Below are 24163 nucleotides of genomic sequence, written 5' to 3'. Positions count from 1 at the left end.
GCCCGGGTTTAGCCGGCAGTGAGTCCGGGTTTAGCCGGCAGTGAGCCCGGGTTTAGCCGGCAGTGAGCCCGGGTTTAGCCCGGCGACCAAGCCCATGTTTCGCCCAGCAACCAGGCCCGGGTTCCCCGGCGGACAGGGGCCTGTGTCGCCCCCGGTCGCTGCCCTCACCGGTCGTGCAGGCGGAGCGGCGGGCGCGGCCGGGGCAGGAGGTAGAAGCGCACGTCGGGCTGCGCGCTGAGCGCGGCCCAGAGCAGCTGCTGCGTGTCGGGCTCCAGCGGCAGCGGGAAGGGCGGCGAGCGGGCGGCCAGGCGGTGCCAGAGCGCGGCCACGGTGATGCCGTCCAGCCCCTCCAGGGCCACCTCGTCCAGCAGCGCCCACAGCGGCTCCATCGCCTCCATCCCCCGCCGCCGCTTCCGGGCCCGCGGCGCGCAGGAACTGACGGCGGCGGCGGCGCGACCGTCGCCAGGGAGACCGAGCAACAGGCCCGGCCCGTGCCGCGCCGCCGGGGGTTGTGTCTGCCCGGGGCCGCGTCCTGGGTCAGTGTCTGCCCGGGGGCCGTGTCCGGGGTCCGTGTCCGGGGACTCTGCTCCGGGATCTCCGTCCGTCCGGGGTCTCTCTCCCTGGTCCGTATCCGTCCGGGAGCTCTGCCCGGGGGCTGTGTCCCGGGTCCCTGTTCGTCCGGGAGCTCTGTCGGGGGTCAGTGTCCATCCCGACTCCATCTGGGGGCTCTGTCGGGGGGTCATTGTCCGCTGGGGGCTCTGTCCGGGGGTTCTCTGCGGGGTCCGTGTCCATGTGGGGCCTCTGTCCCGGCTCCGTGTCCGGCCTGGGGCTGTGCCCGCGGCTCCTCCGCGCTCCCCCCGTGCCTCGGGCCGGGGCCGGGCTCTGGCAGAGCTGCCCCGCGGTCGGTAAGACACAAAACACGGGGTTCTCTCTTTGGTACAGAGCTCAGCGAAACGGGCTGGTGGCACATTTAAACTTCTGAGAATGTAGAGCGCACCCCCGCACAACTTAGCAGCTGCGGCTTGGCGAGGATTGCTGGAAAAACTCAGGTTTCCTGAATGGCAAGCCAGGTAAAATCTTTAATTAAACACTTTATAGATATACGGCCTCTGCAGTGAATACGCTGTAGGATAAACTGACCTAACGAGTAGTAGCAGCTCAGAGAATTCCTTCCACAGCTGGGCTTTGGGCACAGCCCTTCAGCTGTGCCCCAGGGTTGTCTTGCTTGCCAGGTCTGGGATTATAAACTTGTTATAGCATATGCCTTCCACTTTCAGTGTTTTTTGGTTTTTCAGTAGATTGTGAAGGGTTCTGAAAAATAAGTAAAACAACCACTGTTCCCTCTGTTCTTCAGGAGCTTTATTTACAGGCCTGACAGCTTTATGCGTGGTTGAAGCAGGAATGTTTTTCAGTTTATAGCCTCCTCATCTATTGAGGGTGCAAAACCAGTGGTACTCCATATAAATCATTCAGTGTGACCATTATATTCTCATTTCAGGTTTATGTTAAGACATGGTGACTGACTTTGATGAAAAACATGACGAATATTTAATATCCCTTCAGCAGAGAAACCGGTAAGATTTGCATTTGTTACCACTTTGGGTGTGAAATATTTGCTGTACTGTATCAAATATCAGCAGCTGTGATGCAAAGTCTGACTTGCTGTGCCTTAAAACATTCAGGTGTTTCTCTCTTTTTCCCTTTGTTTGCTAAAAATTCTTATTTCCAAAGGAGATCACAATGTTTCTTCAGCATTTGAAATATAAATACATTTATTAATAAAATAGTTACTTTTTCCACGGCCGACAGGGAAGATTTTTGTTTATAGAGCAAGAGCTTGTAGATTCAGAAGTAACTGGCAGCTTGTGCTGTGTGAGGACGTAGTTATGAGGCACAGTTGTTATGTTGTCAGAAGTACAGAAAAGTGGGAAATAAGGACAATCCAGGTTGCCTTTAAAACTCCAGTGTCTTTCAGACAAGTTTCAAACATTTTTTTCCTCTTTGTTCATGTGTTCCTGTTGCTATAGCCTGGACAGATGAACTTTGTAGCTTAATTTGGAGGAGTCTACAGAACTTTCTTGCTGGATTCCTTCCTTTACCACAAGCCATAAGGTTTCTAATCAAATTCTATAACAAACTGGTTTGGTAAAAAGACCTTGAAGGCCACAATTATGTTAAAAGACCAGCCAATTTTTGCGACCACAGGTTTCTTTTCTGTATAGTATCCTAAAGCAGTTTTGGAAAGGGATAAAGCCAGTTTATTTAATGGTTAAACCAGCTTGCATCCTTGATATCATAGCTCTAATCCTGACTGCTGGGGACATTCTCTTGGGAAAAGGTGATTTGTGTCAGACACGTGGGGGACATTGGCTTGTGGATTGATCCATGCTGGAGTCAGAGGGAAACCAGGTGGTGCAGGGGAATGCACAAATTGTCACCCACGTGATGCCGACCTCCTGGCCTCCATGTCACCTGTCCAAAGGAATTAGCATGGACTGGGTATAACCCATGGTGAAAGGAGAGAAGATGAGAGTTGGAAGAGGGAGAGGAGCTGTTTCACTGAAGCTGAGCCCATGGAAGGACATTATTTTGATATTTTAACCAGCCTTTAGTTTTCTGGTATTGGCTGGAGGCTTTCTACCTCCAGTTTCAAAACACAAATAATCATTTTTTATTCTTGAAAAGAGTTCAACAATTTTTAAGCTTTTTGAAATTCTAAGTGAAATTCCTTAAAATTCTTAAGAAGAAAGGTTAAATGTGTAAAATACCAAATGGAGAAAATAATGTGAAATAAGAAATAACATGGAAAAAAATCTCAGAAAGGAAAAGCCTGGTCAAAGTTAATCTGCCACAGTGTGTGGGTGCTCATACACACATTGCAGAACAGGAACAGACCCTGGAAGGTGTATTCTGAAAGGGTTACTTGAACTGGGAACATATTTTTCAGGTTAGTGACATGGTGTGTTGTTGTATTTATTGCTGATCAGACCATCTGTGCACACGCTGTGCAGGGATGAATTATTGTCCTTTCTCCTTCAGGCTGCAGGAACGGTTAAAAAAAAAAGATCCCGTGCAAATTAAACTGGAGCAGTTGGAAAAAGGATTTTCTCTGTATGTGAATGGAGCTAACTCAGAGCTGAGGAAGTACCGCAGGAAAATCACCCCACACAGCTTCCTGAAAAACAGGCCCAAACCCACCAGGACAGAGGGTGAGTGCCATGGGAGCCGGGCAGAGGCTGCACCAGAGCTGGAACTCACTCAGGGAGGTCACTGGCCAGGCTGTGATCCAGGGGCAGCACCACTGGGGCTTGGTGGGATGAAATTCCCTGGAAACCGGAGTGCTTAAGCTGGTTGTGTGTAAGGAATGGTCTCTGCAACACCCTATCAATGTTTCACTTGATCCGTCATTAATTCCAACATTTAACTTTCCTGCCTCTTCATTATTTAAACAGCTCTAACTAAAAGTAGAAGATTAGAAATGTATATAAATTGTCAGTGGAAAATAATGATATACCTTTGACACGTAACACTATTAAGAGGATTTAAGATCTGATGGACTTCAGTGTTATCCAAGTCTGGTGTCCTGAGGACAAATGACATCTGATGACATAGGCAGTAATCAAATTATATCCAGTAATAGCTTCATTAAGCTCATAAATTACATTTAAGCTATAATAGTTGTCTTAAAAAGACAGCTAATCTTTATTTAAATATTTGAAGTAAAGAAAATAGACCGTTTTTTCCTAGTGATTAGCTGGCTTTATGGAAAAATGGGTATTTTGTTTCTAATTTAAGTCTGTCATTGAGAGCAGTGCAGTGACAGGAATAATTTTGCATGCATGAAAGTATAAAGCATGAGCTTACTGGCCTTCTAATCTATTTAGCATAATGAAAAGAAAGTTGATTTTACTGAATCCCTGTGTAAAGCAGTTTATCAGCCTTAGTCAGTTATGTTCACACTTGCTGCAACCTATCTCAGAGTGTTTTTTAATATGTGATAACCTGCTTAAGCTTCATTTTCACCTAAAAATGAAGACAAAGAGTTAAAAAAGTTACCTAGTATGATAATTCATTGATTGAAAGTTCATTAATCTCAACAATACTGGAAACTAGCTTTTCCTTTAATAACTGTTCCAAACGTGGCTCTAACTTAATCTCTTTAATTTGTTTTCCTGCTACACTGGGCACACACTACTCGTTTCCAGGCTGGGGTGTGTTCAGCTTAGCTGTCTGCTGTATAATTTCCTGCAGGTTGTATGGGATGGTGATGAGGAATCAGCTTGTCACCTGGTTCCACTGTTCTCTGTGAAAATGAAACCTTGTGTGTAATGATGCAAAAATGTTCATGTTCTTCAGTTCTGGGAAATGGTGGAAATTGGGTGCTCTGTCACACAGGGCTGATAAACCTTCAGGTAGCTAAAGAGGGTGTAAATCAACGTCTTGGACTTTTTGCTCCAAAAATTGTGAAGGGATATTGTGGCAGCAGCTCTAGTGGAACTCTGTCAAGAGAAATTTCATCTTAAAGATCTTAGATTATGTCTAAGCTTAACGAAAATTCTTTATTTTTATGGTCCCTTAATGCCTTTTGGTTCAGTCAGAGTAGGATACATATCTTGTGAATCTCTAAAGACTTCAGTTGCAGTCTCTGTTCCTTTCCTCAACTCCATCAATTAGAGACTGTAGCACCATCTCTGCAGAAGATTACTCAGTGTTTTGCTGTTTCTTAACTCTCCAGTGGTGTTGTTTTAAACACATGAAGCTGCAGTGAAAGATACCAACTGAACCAACATCCTGTCATTTTTCCTCTTCCATTTGGTTTTGCTGCTGGAGTCCAGAATGGGAGTCACTGCTGGTCTGTATGAGCTTCTTGCCTGGGGGTTCTACCTTAGCAATTCTGTGGTCTCTTTCATTTCTAGACATTTCTTCTCAATGATTGAAAATGATTTTACTTACAGAAATGATTCCTAGCTGAGATACAGCACTGAGTTTTCTTCCCTATCCATCTCCCCTGAGAGTTATAAAGCATCCCTCTATAGGATTAGTCTTCATTGAAAGATTAGGAGTGGGTGATACTTAATAATCCAGAATGGGCATAAATCCCTCTTTCTGGTTCCTGAAAGTGTCATCATAAATCTATTTGTCAGGACTATTTTCTTTGTGTTCCCTAGGAGTAATTACTGATAATAGTGATTGATAAAGTTTCTATGCTTAGGATTGGTAATGAATTAAAGTAAATGATGGGTTGTGGGGTAGTGAAGCTGGGCTCTAGGTGTGCTGTCATTTCTTTGGGTCTATAACCCACACCTAGTTTCACAGCTATGTTTGTTGTTCCAGTCAATGTCTGTGTGGTCACAAATATGTGGTTTGAGGGTAGTGTGGGCTCTCCTTGGATTAGGACTAATATTTTGAGGATGTATTTCTCAGTCCTTCCCTACTCAAATAGACACTGACAGCTCAAGTCTCTGAGGGAATGACACTGGTGGACCTGTTCTGTGTGCCCAAATGGGTACTGGTTGGTATTCACATCCCATCCATCCCATGGGAAGGATATTTTTGTTCCAAAGTAATGTTGGTTGCACAGATGACTCGGTCAGCTGTATCAGCCTCTGCCTGGGATTTGAATTACCATTTTTCCTGGCTTAGTGAGACCTGGTCACATGAATCCATCACTAAGTAGAGTAATGGAATTGTGGAATTGGGGAGGACCTTAAAGCTCATCTTGCTCTATCCCCTGCCATGGGCAGGGACATGTTCCACCATCCCAGGTTGCTCCAAGCCCTGTCCAACCTGGCCTTGGACACATCCAGGGATGGGGCAGCCACAGCTTCTCTGGGCACCCTGTGCCAGGGCCTCATCACCCTCACAGGGAACAGTTTTTTTCTAATGTCTACTCTCTGTCAGTGTGAAGCCATTCCCCCTTGTCCTGTCACCCCTGACTTTTAGAGTCTCTTCAGACACTCAAGCAATTCTGAGGATGAAGCACTCAGCAGTGGTAGCATGAGTCCTGCCATCTCCCCCTTTCCTGCTTACATCTGCAGCACACGAGGGACTTCTGGGCAGTTGCTTTGCAGAGATGGATTCTCAGAGAGTGGAAGGGAAAGGTGCTTCCAGTTCTCTCCCAAAGCACTGACTGAGTCCAGCCATGCTTCTCACAGTGTAAGCTCAAGACAGTTCACTCTCAGTGCCAGAAGAGCCTGTAGCAATCAGCCCCAATGCTAACGACTCAAAGGATTTCTGGTGTTACTTGGGAACAGCCTACTGGAGTAGCAGGAGCCCTAGTTGGAAGGGCTGTTTCTCTTCCTTGGAGCAGTCCTTTCCTTTTCCCCTCTGTGTTTAGTCCTGTTTTGGGCCTATGAGACAGAGAGATACTTTGTGCTGGAGCAATACAACGACATCCTGTTGCTGCTCTGTAATGTTGTGATCACTCCAAATGGACATAAGCAAACACTGTTCCCCCAGGATGGTCCTACCCCAGGGCTGTTCCCTCCTGGCTGCTTGGACCAGCTTTTATGCAGTTTCCTGGTGAACCAGATTGCCCAAGGGCCTACAACTAAAAGGAATCTTTGATGTTTTCCCACAGTTAAAACTTGTCATATCAATTCTCTGAACAGGTCACTGCACAGGTGCATGGAGGGTTGTCCAACCCCCAAAGAAGAAAATGTGGTATTGAGAGCTGTAATGAGCAACCTGATTTAATTCTGAAGTAAGCCCTGCTTTGAGTGGAAAGCTGGACTTGGTGACCCCAGAGGTTCCTTCCAAATTAAATCTTTCTGTGATTCTATGACCTTTGTAGGACAATTGCGTCTTTTATTGGTAGTGCCAGTTCCTGCAGCCTTAGGGTGACCATTAAATTATGGCTTAAAGAAAAAAGGTTTTGCATCAGCTGTTTTTCTCCACTGAGAAGAAATGGAAGCTGTAAATCTGTCTTGGCCATAGGAAATGAGATGCCTTTATTTAGGATGCTACTGAGAGCGTTGATGTTGCCCTTGTTCCATTGAGGACGCTGATGTGACCTGCAAGTTTGTTTGTCTCTCTCAGTCAAAGCATCTTCTCAAAATCCATTGTTCCACTCTAAGTTGGGGCCATTTCCAGCACAGGGACCCTTAGTTCTCCTTGACCATACAGAGATTTTTTGCAGAAGTCCCTGAACTAACTCTTCCTTGCCTTAGAAATGAAGGCTAATGGTTGTTTGTCCTTAATTTATGGCTTATACATTAAGAATCCTCTGCACAGTATGTTAAATATCTAATAGATTCTGTTTAATCTGCTAATACCTTATGTTTCCTTAATTTTGAGAATAGATACACACAATTCCTTTGTAAACCCAGCATATCACCTGTTGTTCACCAGAACCCCGTCTGTCAGTCTGCCTTTGGTAGTTGGGTTCTGGGCTCAGTTGGCTTCCTAGGAGAGGTTACTTTCTACCCAGCTGGGGGTCAGGATGGTGTGCACCCCTGTTCTAGAATGTATTTCTGTATTTTCATAGCAAAAAAGGTGGGGCTTCCCCTACTGTTAAGCTATTGTATCTTAAAAGAATTTATTCTCTTAAAAACACTTGATGATAACTGCCCCTGAAGAGGTTCAAAACTCCTGCTGCTAGAACTGGCCAGGATCTGATGTTGGATGTCTTTGCAGTTGTTGATTCCATTCACGTGTCAGATTCACTCTTCTGTCCTCAGTTGGGGGGGAAAACAAAAACCCACAAACCCACGAAGTAAGGTGTACGTTTATTGTCTAATACCGTGTTTCTGCTTTCTGTCTCCTGTCTTCTAATTCTTGTGTGCCCCTGGTGAAGAAGCAGCCCAGCTAGAAGAGAGTGGGCTGCCAGAACACAGCACTCAGACTGCCCCAGGCAAGATACAACGCAGGAATTGGCTTCAGGTATGGGGCAGGTGGAAGAAATGGGGCTTTGAACTAATTCTTAGGTTGAAAATAACTTTAGGGGAAATTGGTTGCAAGCGGAACAGAGTGGGCAGCTGGGACTCTCATAGAGACTGAGTGGCTTGGTCTGGACACTGACAACATGAAATGCTACCCTGCCCAGATTTTTGTCTGCTTGGAAGCCTAAAGAGGCAAATCTCATTGAAAGGGTTTGGTTTCAGTGACATTCATCACAGAAACTTTTGTAGCCTGGACATGATTGGCTCAATGTGTCCTCCAGCAGAGTAGCTGCTGCTGGATATCTCTGATGGCACCCTAAGGAATTTATCTAGTGCAAAGGATGGAGAAACTCATTTTGGAGAGACATCCCTGGCTGTTACTGCTGTTCTCCACCCTGCAACAGGATTGAGGGACAAAGAAATGTAATTTGCATAATTTGAGTTGTAATTTGTGATAAATTCTTGTAGATCATAAGAGAGGGAAATGCATCTAGGTAATAAAAATATCCTATCTATAAGAAATTTGGAGCCATCAGCTACATAGTTGTTGCTTCACCAGAGAAACCATTAGAAGAGAAACCCATTTTCTTTTGGCCTAAAGAAGGATCTGAGTTAACCTGTCAAGGACTTAATTAAAAGAATAAATGTGAATTCAGAACAATGGAGACATGTCACCTAAGTAATTACTTGATTAGCCATTGGCCTGGCTGGATGTCCAGTCTGTGCTTGAGTGATTGGATCAGAGGTCTGTGCCAGTGTGGATCAAGTGTTTCTGCTAGGCAGGTTTTCTTTTCTTTCAGAAAATACTGCACATTGAAGCTTTAAGGCTGCATTACTCTATTTACCACCTTTACTGCTTAGCTGAGTTCATTTTCTCAGCTGCTGTTTCTCCCAGTAGATCTCTGCTTACATTATGGCCTGTCAGGACTTCTTTGCTAAATTTGCCAGATGTGTGGCTCTGTACTAAAACGTGGTTGCTACTTGGGCCTAGCTTAGGATGATTCCTTAAGTCTTTTGTCCAGGTGGATGGGAGGATAGGAATTATCGTGTCCTAATGAACAACTGGAATTATTAAGCTAAGGAAAAGTGCAACCACAAGACTGAGAAGGAGGTCGTGCCTCAATAGCAGTTTCCTTTGCCAGTGATTTTCCATGTGGATTTTTTTGGATAACGAGAGGACCCAGCAATTCCTGGCCAAACCTGTCAAACTTGGGCTGTGCTAAGGGATGCTGCGAGGGGGAAAGATAGACTTACTGAAAGAATTCACCCAAGTTGTCTTAGGATATTCTCTCTGGGACATCTCTGCCCCTGGCACTTAGAAAATGCTAGAGGAGTGTATGAACAACAGAGAGCAAGGTTTAATATCACTGCCCACTCTGGGCACAGCAGCAGCAGCAGGTGGGGAGTTTGACCAGGGCTGTTAAACCATACCTCAAGGGCCCAAAGGTGAGCTCAGGGAGGACAGAAACCTCTGGAACAGAGGGGAAAAGCAGTTCTTGATCATGGAATTGTTATATAGTGTGATGGTTACTCCTTTTGTACCACTGATATGCAGCAGAAATCTGATTCCTTTGAATGTTTCTGTTGACAGAAAACTGTGGCGATCAAAACAGAAAGGGGGGATAAACTCTACATTAAACCATCTCTGGAGTACTCTGACGATTTTGAACCTTATGAAAGCTTGAGTGTGCAGAGCAGCAGTGATGATGGTGATGCTCCTCTCTCCCAGGTACAATTGGCAGTTGCCTTCTGTTGTTCATGGCAGTATTGTTTGAAATGTGAACCCAGCTATCAGCCTCAGCTGGAGCATCCAAACCCAGTATGTAGTGGTGTCTTCATTAGAGAATTTTGCTTTGATGAGATGTGACAAAAAAAGGGAAAAAATAAAAAGTAAAGCTTCTTGGAAAATCAAATCTCAGTCAGCAACACTACAAAATGTTAAACCTTATTTTTAGGAGGTAGAATATTGTCTCTGTTAGGTTGAATCTAGGTATTTCCTGCAAGGAGCCTGTTTCAGTTCACTTAATGGTTGTCCAGGTGAACATCACTCCTGGGTGTCAGGTTAGAGAAAGCTGAAACAACAGCTTTTTGTCCCTTTAGGTTAGTCTTTAAATAATGATGCTAAAATTGTTGCATGTCATTGTTTTACCTAACAAAAATCAGACTAAAGTTTTGAAAATGTTATAATCAATGCAGTTGCTTTGCATCAAGGATTGTTGTTATATTGACTGTGCAGCCTTCCATTTGATCACTAATTGCAGTTTGTTCTAGCACACTTCACAAATGTGAAAGAAAACAAATAATGAACAAAAATTCATGAATGTTTTTCTGCCTAACTAATTAACGACATAAATAAAGCTTTTCTGGGTAGTGGAGTAGCATCTATATATGAAACTGTTTACAGATCTTACCACTGATATCAGACAAAATTCCCAAGCATATTTTCCTAGCTGCATCTTTCTCTCGTTCCTATATTGCTCTTGAATTGATGATTATTTTTTGCTCTACAAACTGGTAACTTGTTTACACTGATGGATATTTATATCTTTTATGTGTTTTTAATAGTAAGCCAATAATTTCAAAACAACCCCCCACTTTTCCTTTTCGTCAAGATAGAAATAATTTTGATTTTGCTGAGGCTGTAATGTGGTTTTTTTAGTGTCTTGTTACAATGCAGATGCAGAGGTTTCAAATGAAAAGAAAGCTTGTACAATTTCCTGTCAAAGAGCTGGAAATATTAGTTTTGACTGTCATAAAGACATGCTCGATATCAAGGCTCAGGTTGCTTATAAACCCTCTTTTGAACCTGACTTTGTCTGCTCTTTGTAATATATTTCTGTCAACATGGATTTCCTAACAAGTGTAATCTGTAGCAGCTTGAAGCTTTCATTGCAAACTGAATATACACTGTCACAGTTCATTTGTACCTAAGTTAGCTTCAGGTTTTCATTTTATACAGTTTGCTTACCTATATTTATCTCAAAACTCTTAATACCAACAAAGCAGGGGGGGAAAAAAAGCATTTAAGAGATGCAAAGTCTTTTCCTTTTGCATTCATAAAAGCACACAGCTCTCCAGCATCATCTGTGCTGTTTGTGGTGCATGATGAGAGAGGCAGGGCAGTTTTTTCCACAGTCAATTTCAAAATAGGTTATTTTTTGCATAAAATCCTGTTACAGTGTGTCCATTTCAAAAAACTCCATGCAAACTGGGAGCTTAGCCCATTTGACCCCAACTCTTTTTCTACTGGTTTTTGAAGTACAGATGTGTACAAGGCAGGACTATTATCATCTTTCAAGTGCTTAAAAAGGAGTTGCTGCTACATGAGCTTGACAGTCTTGTGAAGGCATTTGGAAATTCTGGATTGCAGCTACTCTTCAAATAGCAAGGCACAACTGTGAGACTGCACAAATATATGCCTTTGCTCTCCCCCTTACTTGCTTTTTGTAACTTACTCCTAAAAATTGGTTTTGCACATAAAAACTCCTTGGTCTACAGAATGTTCCTGCTGGATACTGATGAGAAGGAGCACAGGAGTTGTGGGATGATTTTTCTTTACAAGCCCTCATCAAAGGAGCCAAGACGTAACACAGGAATGTGAATGTTTTTAGCTGCATTACAGCTCCGAGTTCATGAGAAGAGTTTTCTTTCTCCTGGGGAGGAAGAGGCAGCCACTCTGGTTTATTTTAAAATACAAGTTTGAGCTTTTCTGACAGATGTGTTTATATTGTACCAGGAATTGAGAAGCAGCTTGCAGTGCAGTATGGAAGAGGAAAGGATGGAAGAAGACTCCCTTAGTGATGATTATGACTCTGTTGAAGAGGATGTGTTTTCAGAGCCATCTCCCACCGAGGAAGCAATTACAGGCTTTGAAGGCCTTCAGCTGGATAGCAGTGGGGCACTGCAGAAGGAAGGTTCTGAACATCAGGATGCTGGGAGATGCTCTGGCCTTGATTCTGGTGCCTTGACTGTGCTGGAGTTCAACCAGGATCAAAGCAGTGAGTCTGTGTCTTTCACACTACTACAGTGCTACAATAACAATTCCTTGAGGGAATTTTTTAAGGGAATAGCTGGTTGATCATTAGGAGTTACTCCATACCCTCCTAAGTTCTCATGCTCTTCAGCAAACCTGTTGTTTTGATCTCCTCATTTGGGAGACTTGCATCGTCTTGTACTTCATAAAAATTTTTTTTGCAAAGCCAAAGACACAGCACTGGTTAATGCACCTGCATCACCATGTCTGGACACTGGAACTAAGATTGTCTCAGACTGTCTGTGATATTTCTCAAGAAATTATCATGTTTTAAAATATATTTTTGAACCGTTTTTGCACTAATTCAGGAAGCCAAATCTTCCCAGTCTCGACTTTATTTCACATCCAGGGTGCTGGATACTTGTCACAGTGTGGGCTGTAATTGACATGAGCCCCTTCTTTTTGTCTCTTTTTATCTCTTTTTGTCTCCTTTGGAGACCTCAGTGTCCAAACCCACAACCAGTCATTAGGTCTCAAAGATGTTTTAACAAAGGGTGGAGAGTTCAGGCAGAAACCAGACCTAGAACTACCTTCAATAGTTCTCAAAATTCCCTCCCTGCTCATTTCAGGTACAGTAATTGGTTTTGGTTTTTTGGTTTTGTTTATTTTACTTCTTTTTTTTTTCTTTTCCTAATCCATAGTTAATTGCATAAATTAAGAGGAACAATCTTTGAATAAATTAAATAGAGGAGTGTTCCTTTCATTATCATAGATGTGAGTGGAGTGTGAATGGGGAGAAGGGCAGAAGAAGAGACAGGAACAAGGGATGGAGCTGCAGTGAGAGCAAGATCTCTGGGAGAGTGCATCACTTTTTGTCCAGAGGGAAATTTCAAAGGTGTGATGGAAGCAACAGAGGCATTAATAATTCTCAGATCAAAAAGTGAAGAAGTACTTATATGAACTATTCTAAGCAACCCTCTCCCCCTTTGAAACTTCTAAACAAGACAGCATTTGAGTCTGTATTTTAAGAATTTACTTTGGTATAACTGTATTAACGAGTGATTCAGGACTTCTGTTTTATTTTTGCTTTTCTTGACAGTAATGCAGGTAAATATCTGGCAGAGATGAGATGTATTGGTACATTATAATACTATTTTTATTTTGTTTCACTGAGTTAGTGCCAGCCATGCATATGTGCTTCTACATCAATAGAACAGTGTCAGTGAAAGGGAGGGAAATCATCACTTCAGCTATGCCAACATAATTAAAGTGGCAAAACTTCAGCATTTAAAATCCAATAATTTTTCCTGGGCTGGCTGCTTCCATGTAACTTAAAAGTTTGTCATTTCTGTTTCCTTTTTATCTTGCAGAAGTGAAGCCAGTGCGAGTTCTCTCAGCCAAAAGAAAGGACAGTGCTGAGGTGTACATTCCTGTCAAACCAGTCATGCTGAAAAATGAAGTCACTCGGCCACTTTCTGCTGAGTTCTTGCACCAGGACAGACATGAAATAATTTGTTCTAGTAAGAAATAAGAATATATGATGCCAATAAGGAGAGTTTTCATGCTTTTTCCCTCTCTGGCTCAGATGCAATTTCAGCACACATCTGTCATTAAGTGATTTTTTTAGCTGTCACTCCCCTGCCTGTTTTCTTTTAAGTGGAATTTTCTGTGCTTTTGTTGTTGTTTTTAACACCTTGAGTGTTCTGACTTCAGTGAAATTGTGATAAAGTATAAAATCCTGTATACTTTAATCTTCTGCCACATCTTTACTATTTTCCTTCTCTTTCTGCTTTCACAGCACAAGATTTTCCCTCTCCATTTCAGTCCTTGTTCAGTACTTGCTCTGTTTCCCACTTCCCTCAGGGAGATCTGTTCCCTGTGGTATTAATGGAAATGTGTGTTCTCCCAATCAGCAGTTGATGTTTGGTGGAAGAGTTTAACACAGCACATTTGTAACAATACAAAATTCAGAGTTCTCTACCACAATAAAGGCACGGTTTTCCACAGCATGACAAAAGAGCTCTGTGGCTGCTTGGGACTGTACTTGAATTACACCTTAAACACTGAGATCAGGCTGCAGTGCTGGGTAGATATGCCAGTATCTAGGACCATACTGGAAAATATTTTTCCTGGGCTGGAGACATAATTTGAAGCCACTGCTGTTTGTTCTAAAAATCTACTGCTAAGGTGTGGTCTTTACCTGGGGAAAAACCCCAACAAAACACACCAAACCCCAAATGTCAGGGCTGAAGTCATGACTGCAGCTGTAGTTCAGTGCAGTCCTTAACTGAACAAGTGTGATCAGCTTGAATTTTGAAAGGTCTGAGGTGAAGTTTTCAGACCCACCATACTCTGTGGTCAAGCTGCTCTTTTCAGAAAAGCAGAATCCAGATGTTTCCCAAGAAAGCAGTAAGGCCAGTGGTTTTGAAAAGCCAAAATATTAGTTTCTTAATCAGCAGAAAACCAAACAGAGGAAAAGAAGTTAATTCTTTTTGGCTCCAGAATAAATCCCCTTTGTAGCTTCTGAGACCCTCACCCACCATCTGTTGCAGCAGATGTTGCTTTGACTTCCCAGAGATGTGTGCAGCATTTTCTCAGGTTATAATAGTGCTGGTTGGAACTGTTTCTGTCCAACTATCATGTTAAATTCTAAATTAATTTCATTTCAGGGGGATGATACAGTACAGAAGAACAAGCAGATCTTTACCCCTGTTTTTTGCAGAGATGACTGATGCTTGTTGAAAGTTTTCATGGGTGTATGTGCAAAGAGTGAATGCACACAAATCTCAACTCAGTTTTAACTTCTTGTCTTTTCAAGGTGGACTTCATGTTACTTGCACTGTGCTCTCCTTCCTGCAGCATTGAGAGCACACTGGCACTTCAGCCTGTTCAGTATTTCCCCTCACTCTAAATGTCTGTACAACTTCAGTCTCTTCTCTTCCCTTGTCTTTTAAAGCTCTCAGGTACAACCACTGTGCTTCTCTTTTAGTCCAATCTCACATCATCTGTTGTTAAATTTTATTTCCTTTCTCTCAAACCTGTTTATAGGCTGTGACGTTTCTATTTCTCCATGAAGTTTGGGAAGATTGGGATTCGTGTGGGCATTGTGATGACTGCTTAAGTGATAAAGTCATTTATTTTGCCTGGTAAATAGTGACTCCTGACTCCCCTTGTTTTGCTAGAAGACTCTGGGGATTCCTTCAAAGTAGCTGAACACCCCAATTACAAATTCCTGCTGTGCTTAAATTATATATACTTGTTTTCAATGGACTATTACAAGGCATTTCCACTAAATATCAGAACACAGCAATCTAAAGGCATAAAAATTATGTTCCTCATTTGTCAGTTTTCCTCTTCTTATGATGATGTTTTAACTGTTGCCTAAAGTAGATGTGACTTGGAATCTTAACATAAAACCAAATTGGGGGAATTCAGCCTCATTTGGGATGGTTACAGACTGCTTGCAAAGCCCTGTGTCAGTAACTGAATGGGATGTTTCGGATGCTGGAATGTTCCATACTTGTGTGTCCTGAACAAATGAGTATTTCTTCCCTTTTTTTTGGTGGCAGAGCCTTTAAGTCGACCAGAAACATCCCTTTCAGTAACTAGGAAGAGTGTGTGTGAGAAGGATCCTGACCTCTCCGTTTCAGCTGTGGTTCAAGCAGTGCAGATTGAGAATGAATTCTTGCAGGGAGATCTGCAAAGGCAGACAGTTGCCAGAAACCCCCAAAAGGTATGGCAAAAAAAAGAGAGCTGTTTGATCAAGGAGCAAAACCCCCATGAATTACAATCTCTTACACATTAAGATTGTGTATGAATGAATGGTGATGCTCCCTAAGTGTAATTTAATTTGTGTTATTCTTCCAAAGGGTTGTTTTCTTTAATCTGCTTCCTCAGGATGGCATCCCACAGCTCCCTCTTGATTACAGGGATCACTGAGCAACTGATAGACCAGCCATATGATGTGTCTATACAGTCAAATGCACAGCTGCAGGCCCACTTGAGCCATTTTCATCCTGGAAGCTTCTGAAACAAGACAATGTGTGATTTCCATCCCAATGAATCCTACCTTCCTCCAGGACTCATTAATATGGGTACTGTTCCCTGTTAGTGCATGCTCTGCTTTCGGAGCAGAGCTGTCCTGTACACTGCTAGATCTCACTGAGGGTTTTCTGCCCCAGTGTGTGTTCATCTCTTACCTCCAGCAACCATGTTTAAAAACAATTAAAAACTCATAAGCAAGGAAATCAACAAAAATCAACAAAAAAGTGAAGTAAAGTCAGAGAAAGAGCCCATAGCATTGTAAGAATGCAGCACTTTTCCTCTGTTTTCTCTTAGGTAGCCTACTGATAGCTCTGTATTTAAAAATTAAATCATTATTTTGTGCTAATAGAATTGAGGGGTTTGGGGATTTAAGAGACTTTATGATCCATTTTTCGAGGAGAAGGTCTAGTAGACCTGTGCCAAAGCTTTGGCCAACCTTGAGTCCTACCGAATGTATACAGTGAGATTTTATAGATATGTTTATATATATGTGTGTGTGTATTTTGTAGTCCTCAGAGTATGCTTCTACATTTTCTTCCATGTAGCAGATCAAGCTCCAAGCTCAGCTCTTTCATTGCAAATCAAGACCAACTCCATGAAATGTGCTTTAACTTTGTATAGGCTTACAGATGAGCTGGGCCCAAACTCTTACTTGTTCCAGAGATGCAGATTGATGCTATTTGGTGAGAGCAATCTGAATGAAACATATTCATCTTTTTCTTACTTAGAAGACATCTTCTGTTTCATCTCTTCTTTCTGCAATGACTGAACCTCCAGAAAAATGCCAGACAAGGACTACAGTCACAAGAGCTGTGGAGAGATTCTGCCCTTTTGGAAGCAGGTATATATTTATATATATTTGCTTCAGGATAACTTCCTTCTTTGAAGACAGATTTTTTAGAATACCACCAGTCCAATTGCTATACCCAGTAATCATCAAATACTTGAGACACCGTGCAAGTGGCAAATTGGGGAATGCAGCCTTGGGCCAGTTTCTGTGGAGCAGGATCTACCAACATCTCACTTTACTCTCTTCATATCACCTCTGCATTCTCTTCTCACACTGCCTCAGAGCCAGCTGGGAACTGGAGCCCAGCTTGGTTTAAAAACTCTGTGTATCTAAGGTGGAATGCTGTGAAAGTTGTCATTCACTGTGTGGGTGCATTTTCCTGTGGGGTTCATCCTACCATCTCTTCACCTTTGCACCAACTGTTTCTTAAAAATGCAGAAATCATGAGGAAATAACCCAGAATACATTGTTTCAGACAAAAGAAGAGACTCCTGAAAGCGTTTGCGGAGCGTGGGAGCCATTCTGCCTGTGACAATGACAGATCGCTGGCTGGTGACAAAGCTGGAGTAAACTCCATGTGGAGAGAGAAGGTTTGTGCATCTGTGCACTGTAATTGGTGCTTCCCAGTATTATTGAAATAAAAGTACATTAAATGAGCTGCATCCCTCAACTCTGCCCTACATCAAATAATAAACATATGGCAGGGTGAGAGAAGAGAATTTATCACTGTTCATCAGAATGACAAAGGAATCAGACAAAGAACAGAGAGTTGCCTTCTCTTTAGGCTTTTTAAGAGTGTTGATGTGTGGCAGAATTGGTGGAACCCAGAATGACTGATTGAATGTCATCCAAATAGCCTTGACTTTGCAATCTTTTTGCTTCTGACCCATCACTTTTGCAGTGTTAACAATCTATTTTGTTTCACATTTTATTGGTTTGTCGCTTACGTTTTTACCGTATTTCATTTTGGTCCAGATGACAACCAGTATGGAAGTGCATGATGCCATTTATGTGACTATGGAACTTCTTTCTAACTGGGGGAATCCAGCAAACGTGGGCCTGAGCCAGGTGGAATTCTTTGATTTGCACAACGAGAGGATCTTTGTGTCTCCTCACGATGTGGACATTCGAAATGCTGACAATGCAGGGGATTTGTGCTGCCTGGTCAAAAACGACTTAAATGTAAGACAGCTTAGTCCTGGATGTTCAAATCTCTCATTGTAATATTCCTGTAATACTCTATCACCAGGTTTTTTGTTCAGAGATGTGGTTGCATTTTGAACCCAACTGCATAACAACTATCCGATAATTAAAAAGCCCTACAAACATTGCTTATTAGTAAGAAATCCAGCTCTCCTGTTCAAGATGTTGGTATTCAGTTACAACTTTGTTTTAGAACTTGTGGGAACCTAGAATGCAGAGAATATTTCTCTGCCTGTTTTGAAAGGTTTTACCCCTCTGGTCAGTACTGGTTTTGACCTTTGTCCATGGGAAAATTTGCCTAGCCTCTGGGAAGAATTTGAATCGACAATGGTGTGAATTAGGTGATACAATACTATGTGAGATTATCACAGGGTGAAAAATTTAGAGTTTTTAGGTCTAATTGCATAGTAAATAGATAGAAGTAGAAAACCTCAAAATGGAGGATAAGTTGTAGTTAAAAGCTTCTTTCTCCTTCTTCACTAACTCCATATTTTGCAGCAATAGTGGTCTGGGATGATTGGATACAGAATTCCGCAGTTCCTGTCTATGTGATTTAGGAGCTTGTTGGACAGTGGTGAAAAAGTGAAAATACCTTGTGTTTTAAGTTTTCATTGGGTAATTTACCTTTAAAAAGGCTGTGGGATCTTGCTAAGTTGTCTTCTTGCTGCATTCTCTGCTCTGTGCTATGTCTAAGCCATGTCAGTGGCTTGTACTCCTTAGATTAGAATTAATAAACACCTACCTGGAGACTGAGAAACCATGAAGTCCCATTTGCCTCCTTTTGTCTCCTGGCACAAATCTGAACGTCTCCCCCATCAGGGAAGACAACAATTAATGATGCAGACAGTGTTAAGAACTGAAGTAATTCTTGTGGTCTGAAGGTACAGGAGCTTCACTGCTAATTTTTTTTCAGATGGATAATACAAATCTAAGTAAATTTTCAAAGAAAATATGCCTGTTTTCTCTTGTTCCCTTGTTATGCTTTTACCTAGGGAAGAATCATGCAAATATGAGACTGTGTAGGTAGTTTTGAACAAGAGATTAAGAAAAATATGTGGCAGGTAAAAGTCTTTCATGGCTCTTGTGCGAGACAGTAAGATGAAGAGATACGAGGTGCTCCCATACTAATGACAATGGACAAAAGACAGTGACTGGTGTGAAAGAATTAGCAAATGTCCACAGCCCTCCATACAGCCATAGTTCTGTTTGTGCTGCACTTTCACTCAGTGTCATTTGTCGTCATGGGCCTTCAGAGCAAGGATTCTAGTGAAAAATTAGTATGATTTTAGTGGACAAGGATACTAAAGGACTTAGCCTATTAAAAACATAAATTACAACTCATTTCATGCTAATGGTGCTTTTCTGCTCGCAAGGTAAATGAGACTTGAAGGAGGACAAATATGCAGTATTTTGAGATTTAGTTGGAACTCCTTATGGAGTATTATTTCCAGACAAATATTTTTACCTGAAGCGTCTTCCTTAGTGAAAATTGTGGTTTGGATCTCATAAATACCCATTCTCCTTTTTAGGCTGTGCTGTCTGGCAGGTGACACTCAGTAGCAGTGGTAGTAGTGGTTGTAGTAGTGACTCTCAGACTCTCTAGGTATTTATAAATTATGTAGTAATACATTCATTAAGCCATTATGAACCTGTTATTCTCAGTATTACTCATTCATTTATATATCCCAATATTCTTAAGTAATGAGCTTTTATATTTCATTGATTAATATATCCCCTTGATTTGTGACTCTCCAATCTCCTCTCTCGAGGCTTCATCCAAGACGCAATCTGGGCAGGGAATATGCTCTTAGGCTGTGGGTATGTGGTGCCTGAATTGCAGATTCCTTCAGAAGGCAGAGCAGCATTTCCAGTTTGTGTACACTTCAGATCATACAAGAAAGCTTTAGGGTGCATTAAAAACTCAATAAATTAATCAATCTCCAAGCAATGAATATTTTCAACAGAACGAAAACTTGAAATAAAAACTTACTGTGTGGAAAACTCATTTCACCGTGGTTAAAACACTTCCATCTTTGATCATTTAGGTGTGCTTTTGTCTTTGAGAATACTCTTACTGAAGGTGTGGGATTTTATTTTATTAGTTTATTTATTAGCCTTGCAGACTTTTAAGAAGAGCACTTAAACTCCCTCCTTCCTTGTGTTTTGCGGTACTCTGTAAAAGAAAAAAATGCCTGGCAGAATATCAGGTGCTCTCAACTTTTTAGATTAGATATAAAGAAGGAATTCTTTACTGTGGGGGTGGTGAGGCCCTGACGCAGGTTTTCCAGAGAAGCTGTGGCTGCCCCATCCCTGGAAGTGTCCAAGGCCAGGTTGGACAGGGCTTGGAGCAACCTGGGATGGTGGAAGGTGTCCCTGCCCATGGCAGGGGGTTGGAACTGGATGATCTTTAAGGTCCCTTCCAACCCAAACCATGCTGGGATTTTGTGATAATATTTAGTAAGTCATACATTAGGTATTTTATTGAAATTGTTTTCCATAAACCTTTTGATTCTTATTTGTATCTAGAGGTCTTTTAAACCTCAGAATAACAAGGACAGGTAAATATCTAACAAAGGTGTTTCCTCACCATGGGGGACCCTTAGACCTGCGTCATTCCTCTTCACAGTGCTTGAGGCTTCCTTTACTCTCCATCATTTACACCTTCAGTGCCCACAAGAAGCAGTGCCTGAGGCCAATTCTCCCACAAAATCTTAAGACTAAAGGTTTCCACTCTTGCCTTTTTCCTTGGTCCAGGTCAAATGTGATTCCGACTCCTTAACATATCAGGTTCACCCTGATGGCTCAAAGAATTTTTGAGTTAGACTTTTCAGCTTAGACAGTAACCCCAGCCTCAAGTACCTCCTGTGAAGGCAAAGACATGACATCACTCTTTGGGATAAAACATGAGGGTCCTCCTCAGTCTCTTGAGTTTTGGCATGGATCCGTCAAGGTGCCTTCAATTTCTGGTGTCAGATCTTTGATGCCCTGATGGGGACTGTAACACCTGGGAGGTTGTGTAACCTCAGCCCTATCACTTATTTCCACTGATAAACAAAATGATCTCTGTGGCTGCCTCTCACGTAGGGCACAACCCTTGGTCTGGCTCTGATAAACCTCTGATTTTTGGAACATCATGTGCAGTTTTACAGAGATACCAGTGAGAAGCAGGAACAGGTCTTTCCATTTTGGTGCTGAATCAGGTACGGTCCTGTGAAGGCACCTCTGGCTCTCAATATACACCAGAACTTACTGACTTCTGGGGAGTCAGGTCCTGACTGGAGACGTGTGCAGCTAGATTGCTGATCAGATGTTGTCTGTGGTTGGGAAATTGTTTTTTAACCATTCTTGTTCACAGTATGGCTTCAAAAACATGATGCAGCTTTGAAGTTGACCCTGGAGTTGGGCTCACACTGATTTGAGGGCTGTCCTTCATTTCTTTGATGTCAAGAGGCTTCTTTCTTTTTAAGTACAAAGGATGAAACCTGTCTGGCACTCTTATGGCTGTTTGTGCTCCAAACTGTTGCTGAAAGCAGAAACAATCTCCCAGAGCTTTTTGAGAGGCTCTGGGGCAGAGACCCATGAGAGTCTGGAGTACAGAGATGATCACGGTGAGAAGTGGATCTATTCATGATAGCTCTGAACAGGCTGCAGGGCTCTTGTCCTTGTGTTAGTTACACAGCTGAAGCACTCTGGAGGAAAGTTCTGTGCTTACTGCCTTCAAGAGAAACTGAAGCACTCTGGAGGAAAGTTCTGTGCTTACTGCCTTCAAGAGAAACTGAAGTACTCTGGAGAAAAGTTCTGTGGTTACTGCCTTCAAGAGAAACTGAAGCGCTCCAGAGAGAAAGATGTGCAAAAATACTTCCTGTTATCTTCTGTGTACTGTGTGTCCCTGAGAACAGAAGGGGAACTAATTTATCAGCTAATTTCAGATCACTGGAACGTTACCTGCATGTGTATTCACTTTGTGGCCTTGTTCATCTCCGTTTTGGGGTAACACTGGACATCAAATATATTAATATTCAACATTTTGATTCTGAAACTCTTCTTTCTGAGCTGTCACATATCCTTTTCCTACATTCTGAACATATCGAGGTAGCAGTTCTTAACAATGTCCATAATGAGGCATTTTTTGGTACTTTCAAATCTCTCGATTGCCAGTTGTATGTGAAATTAATGTTGGGAATTCTGTGATATCTTAGAAAATTTCAAGTGTAGAGTCCAATATAGCTCTGAGGAATAGACCTGTAAGTGAAGCTGATTATCTGCAAAGCCTGATTAAAATAGAGGCAGGCAGTAAAGTAAAATTCTCAAAGATTCCCCTCCTTAGAGGATGAACCAGAAGTGAAGAAATTGTAAAATGATTGTAGAGTGTCCATTGTGCTCAGTGATTCCCCCCTAGTGCCAGCAAAGCTGATTAATTTGATTAAAATAAACTGGGCTTGCTGTGCCTGTGTTCTGAGCATGCAGATGTCTCCCTGGGACAGCAGGCAGCTGACCTTTAGCTCATTGCCAGGTTGTTGGGAGCTGTCTGACAGGCGGGAGAGTGGGATTTACTCTTGGGAAACGAGGCTGAGGTTTTGCTCTTTACGTGGCAGATTTTATGAAATCTTTACTTTTCTAATGGCTGCCTGTTCTGCCGGGGGGTGGGGAGTTAATTAAAATACCCTGCTCCAGGAGAAGGAGCATTAGTGACAGTCTGCTTGTTCGTTTTTTTAGCTCCCCAGGGAAAGCTGCCTTTGGATGTGCCCTTTCCACCCACCCGTCCAACTTTACTTTGTTATCCGCAATCCCACCCGGTCACGTGACTTTGGTATATCCAAGATCAAGATTTGGAATTACAACACAACAACTCCCAGTGTAAGTAGTCTTTTCTCAACTCCTCTGTATGTTTGCTCTTGCCTTGCCTAGGGAAATTCAGCGTGATCTTCTTTCTAAAAGCATGAAATAAAAGTAGATACAATTTCCTGTAATAAAAGAGGAGCTATGATGTGTCCCTGTCTGCTGTGAAATTTGCTTTTGTCTTAATTGTAAGTGCTAACAATGTAGGGATAATGTTTTCATGGGCACAAGGAGCATTTGCTTTTAAAGCTATTAAAGATCGCTAAAGACCTAATAAAAGGCTTGCACGTTCTGTCATTAATCCTTTAGTGTGGTGAGAAATAAAGATACAAAGGTAAGTGCATCTTAATATCCAAGACTTTCAGCTGTCTAATCACAGTGTAAATAAATACGGGTTTAAATCTGTGTTTTCTGGTGTCTATAAATACACATAGGCTGACTCTTGCTCAGTTTGGGGTTTGTCACTTTAATGAGAATCATAAAATGGTTTGGCTTGGAAGGACCTTAAAGATCATCTAGTTGCAGCCCCCCTCCCTGGCCAGGGACAATTAAAAAGTCCACTACTGTGTGCTCATAATAAAACAAGTAATCTGCTCTTCCAAGGGAGACATATCATGGCAGATGGCAAAGGGTCTCTTGTCTGTGTGTTTGAATGTCACCATGAATATTATACTTGTTTGTACACTGTGATGTTAAGAAAAAAATCCCAGGTACTGGATCAAAGAGGATTTGCTGTCCTGGATTATAAATAAGAGGCTTTATCCCTCTGGTTTTGCTCTCATCCATGTCCTTATATAAGCACATATGGTAATTTATACATGTGGAAATGGCCGTGGAAGGGACAGCTTAAAACAAATTTACTACAGCATGATTTATATTTATTTTCCTGGAATTTTAATAGCTTTTCTCACTAAAATGTGGTCTACAGGATGTTCCATCATCATTAGAGTGTGCGAAAGGGCTGCTGTTCTTGGAGGTAATGGTATGATTTGTTACCAAATCTACTGGATATAATGCAGGAAGTACACAGAAATGTTTGTCTGTGTTTCAAGGCTCTGCTTCTTTAATAACCTGCTATGAGGCAATGTGTAAAATCCATTGGGAGTATAATCCTATGGAATTTGGTGGAAATGCAGCAGTTTACGCTTGCTAAAGAAATGTCTCATTATCCTTAAGATGAAAGAGTAATACAAAGCAGTTCTGCCTAATTCTGTAATTTGTCATGAGGAAGTTTTGTCTAAGAAGTATAAAACCCCAAAATACAATGAACTATCAATTTTCTTCCTGCTAATGTAAATCCAGAGCCACATTTCTGTGCGGATTTTGATAATCATTCTAACTGCCTTCTTTCCCTCAAAAACCACGTAAGTGAGAGATGTCCAAGCACTGCTTCCAAAAATAGGCCAAAAATTAAGTCAGGGCGGTACTTTCGTA

General features: G+C 42.1%; 2 protein-coding genes across 7 annotated transcripts in view; one reads left to right on the top strand and one right to left on the bottom strand.

The window, feature by feature from the left end:
• GTF3C1 (general transcription factor IIIC subunit 1) overlaps positions 1–435 on the bottom strand; it is a 38225-nt gene extending 37790 nt beyond the window's left edge. The window contains exon 1 of one of the 2 annotated variants that reach the window (XM_039560665.1): positions 169–435. In XM_039560665.1, the coding sequence (XP_039416599.1) occupies positions 169–398 (230 nt within the window). In that variant the 5' untranslated portion in view covers positions 399–435. The remainder of the gene's footprint in view (positions 1–168) is intronic. The other variant, XM_039560664.1, reaches the window with a different exon arrangement.
• A 15-nt stretch (positions 436–450) lies between these two features.
• The window catches only part of KATNIP (katanin interacting protein), a 59377-nt gene continuing 35664 nt past the window's right edge, over positions 451–24163 (top strand). The window contains exons 1-13 of one of the 5 annotated variants that reach the window (XM_039560668.1): positions 451–536; positions 943–1070; positions 1499–1574; positions 3040–3209; positions 7796–7881; positions 9472–9609; positions 11617–11878; positions 13224–13373; positions 15423–15586; positions 16626–16738; positions 17163–17277; positions 17663–17869; positions 22607–22747. In XM_039560668.1, coding sequence (XP_039416602.1) covers positions 1513–1574; positions 3040–3209; positions 7796–7881; positions 9472–9609; positions 11617–11878; positions 13224–13373; positions 15423–15586; positions 16626–16738; positions 17163–17277; positions 17663–17869; positions 22607–22747 — 1608 coding nt within the window. In that variant the 5' untranslated portion in view covers positions 451–536; positions 943–1070; positions 1499–1512. Of the gene's footprint in view, positions 697–942; positions 1071–1498; positions 1575–3039; positions 3210–7795; positions 7882–9471; positions 9610–11616; positions 11879–13223; positions 13374–15422; positions 15587–16625; positions 16739–17162; positions 17278–17662; positions 17870–22606; positions 22748–24163 lie in introns of all 5 variants that reach the window. The other 4 variants (XM_039560667.1, XM_039560670.1, XM_039560666.1 and 1 more) reach the window with 4 other exon arrangements.

This window comes from Corvus cornix, chromosome 14 (assembly GCF_000738735.6).
Source record: "Corvus cornix cornix isolate S_Up_H32 chromosome 14, ASM73873v5, whole genome shotgun sequence".
NCBI classification, from domain to species: domain Eukaryota; kingdom Metazoa; phylum Chordata; class Aves; order Passeriformes; family Corvidae; genus Corvus; species Corvus cornix.
Note: the sequence above shows the minus strand (reverse complement) of the source record. Positions and strands in the feature narration are given on the sequence as shown.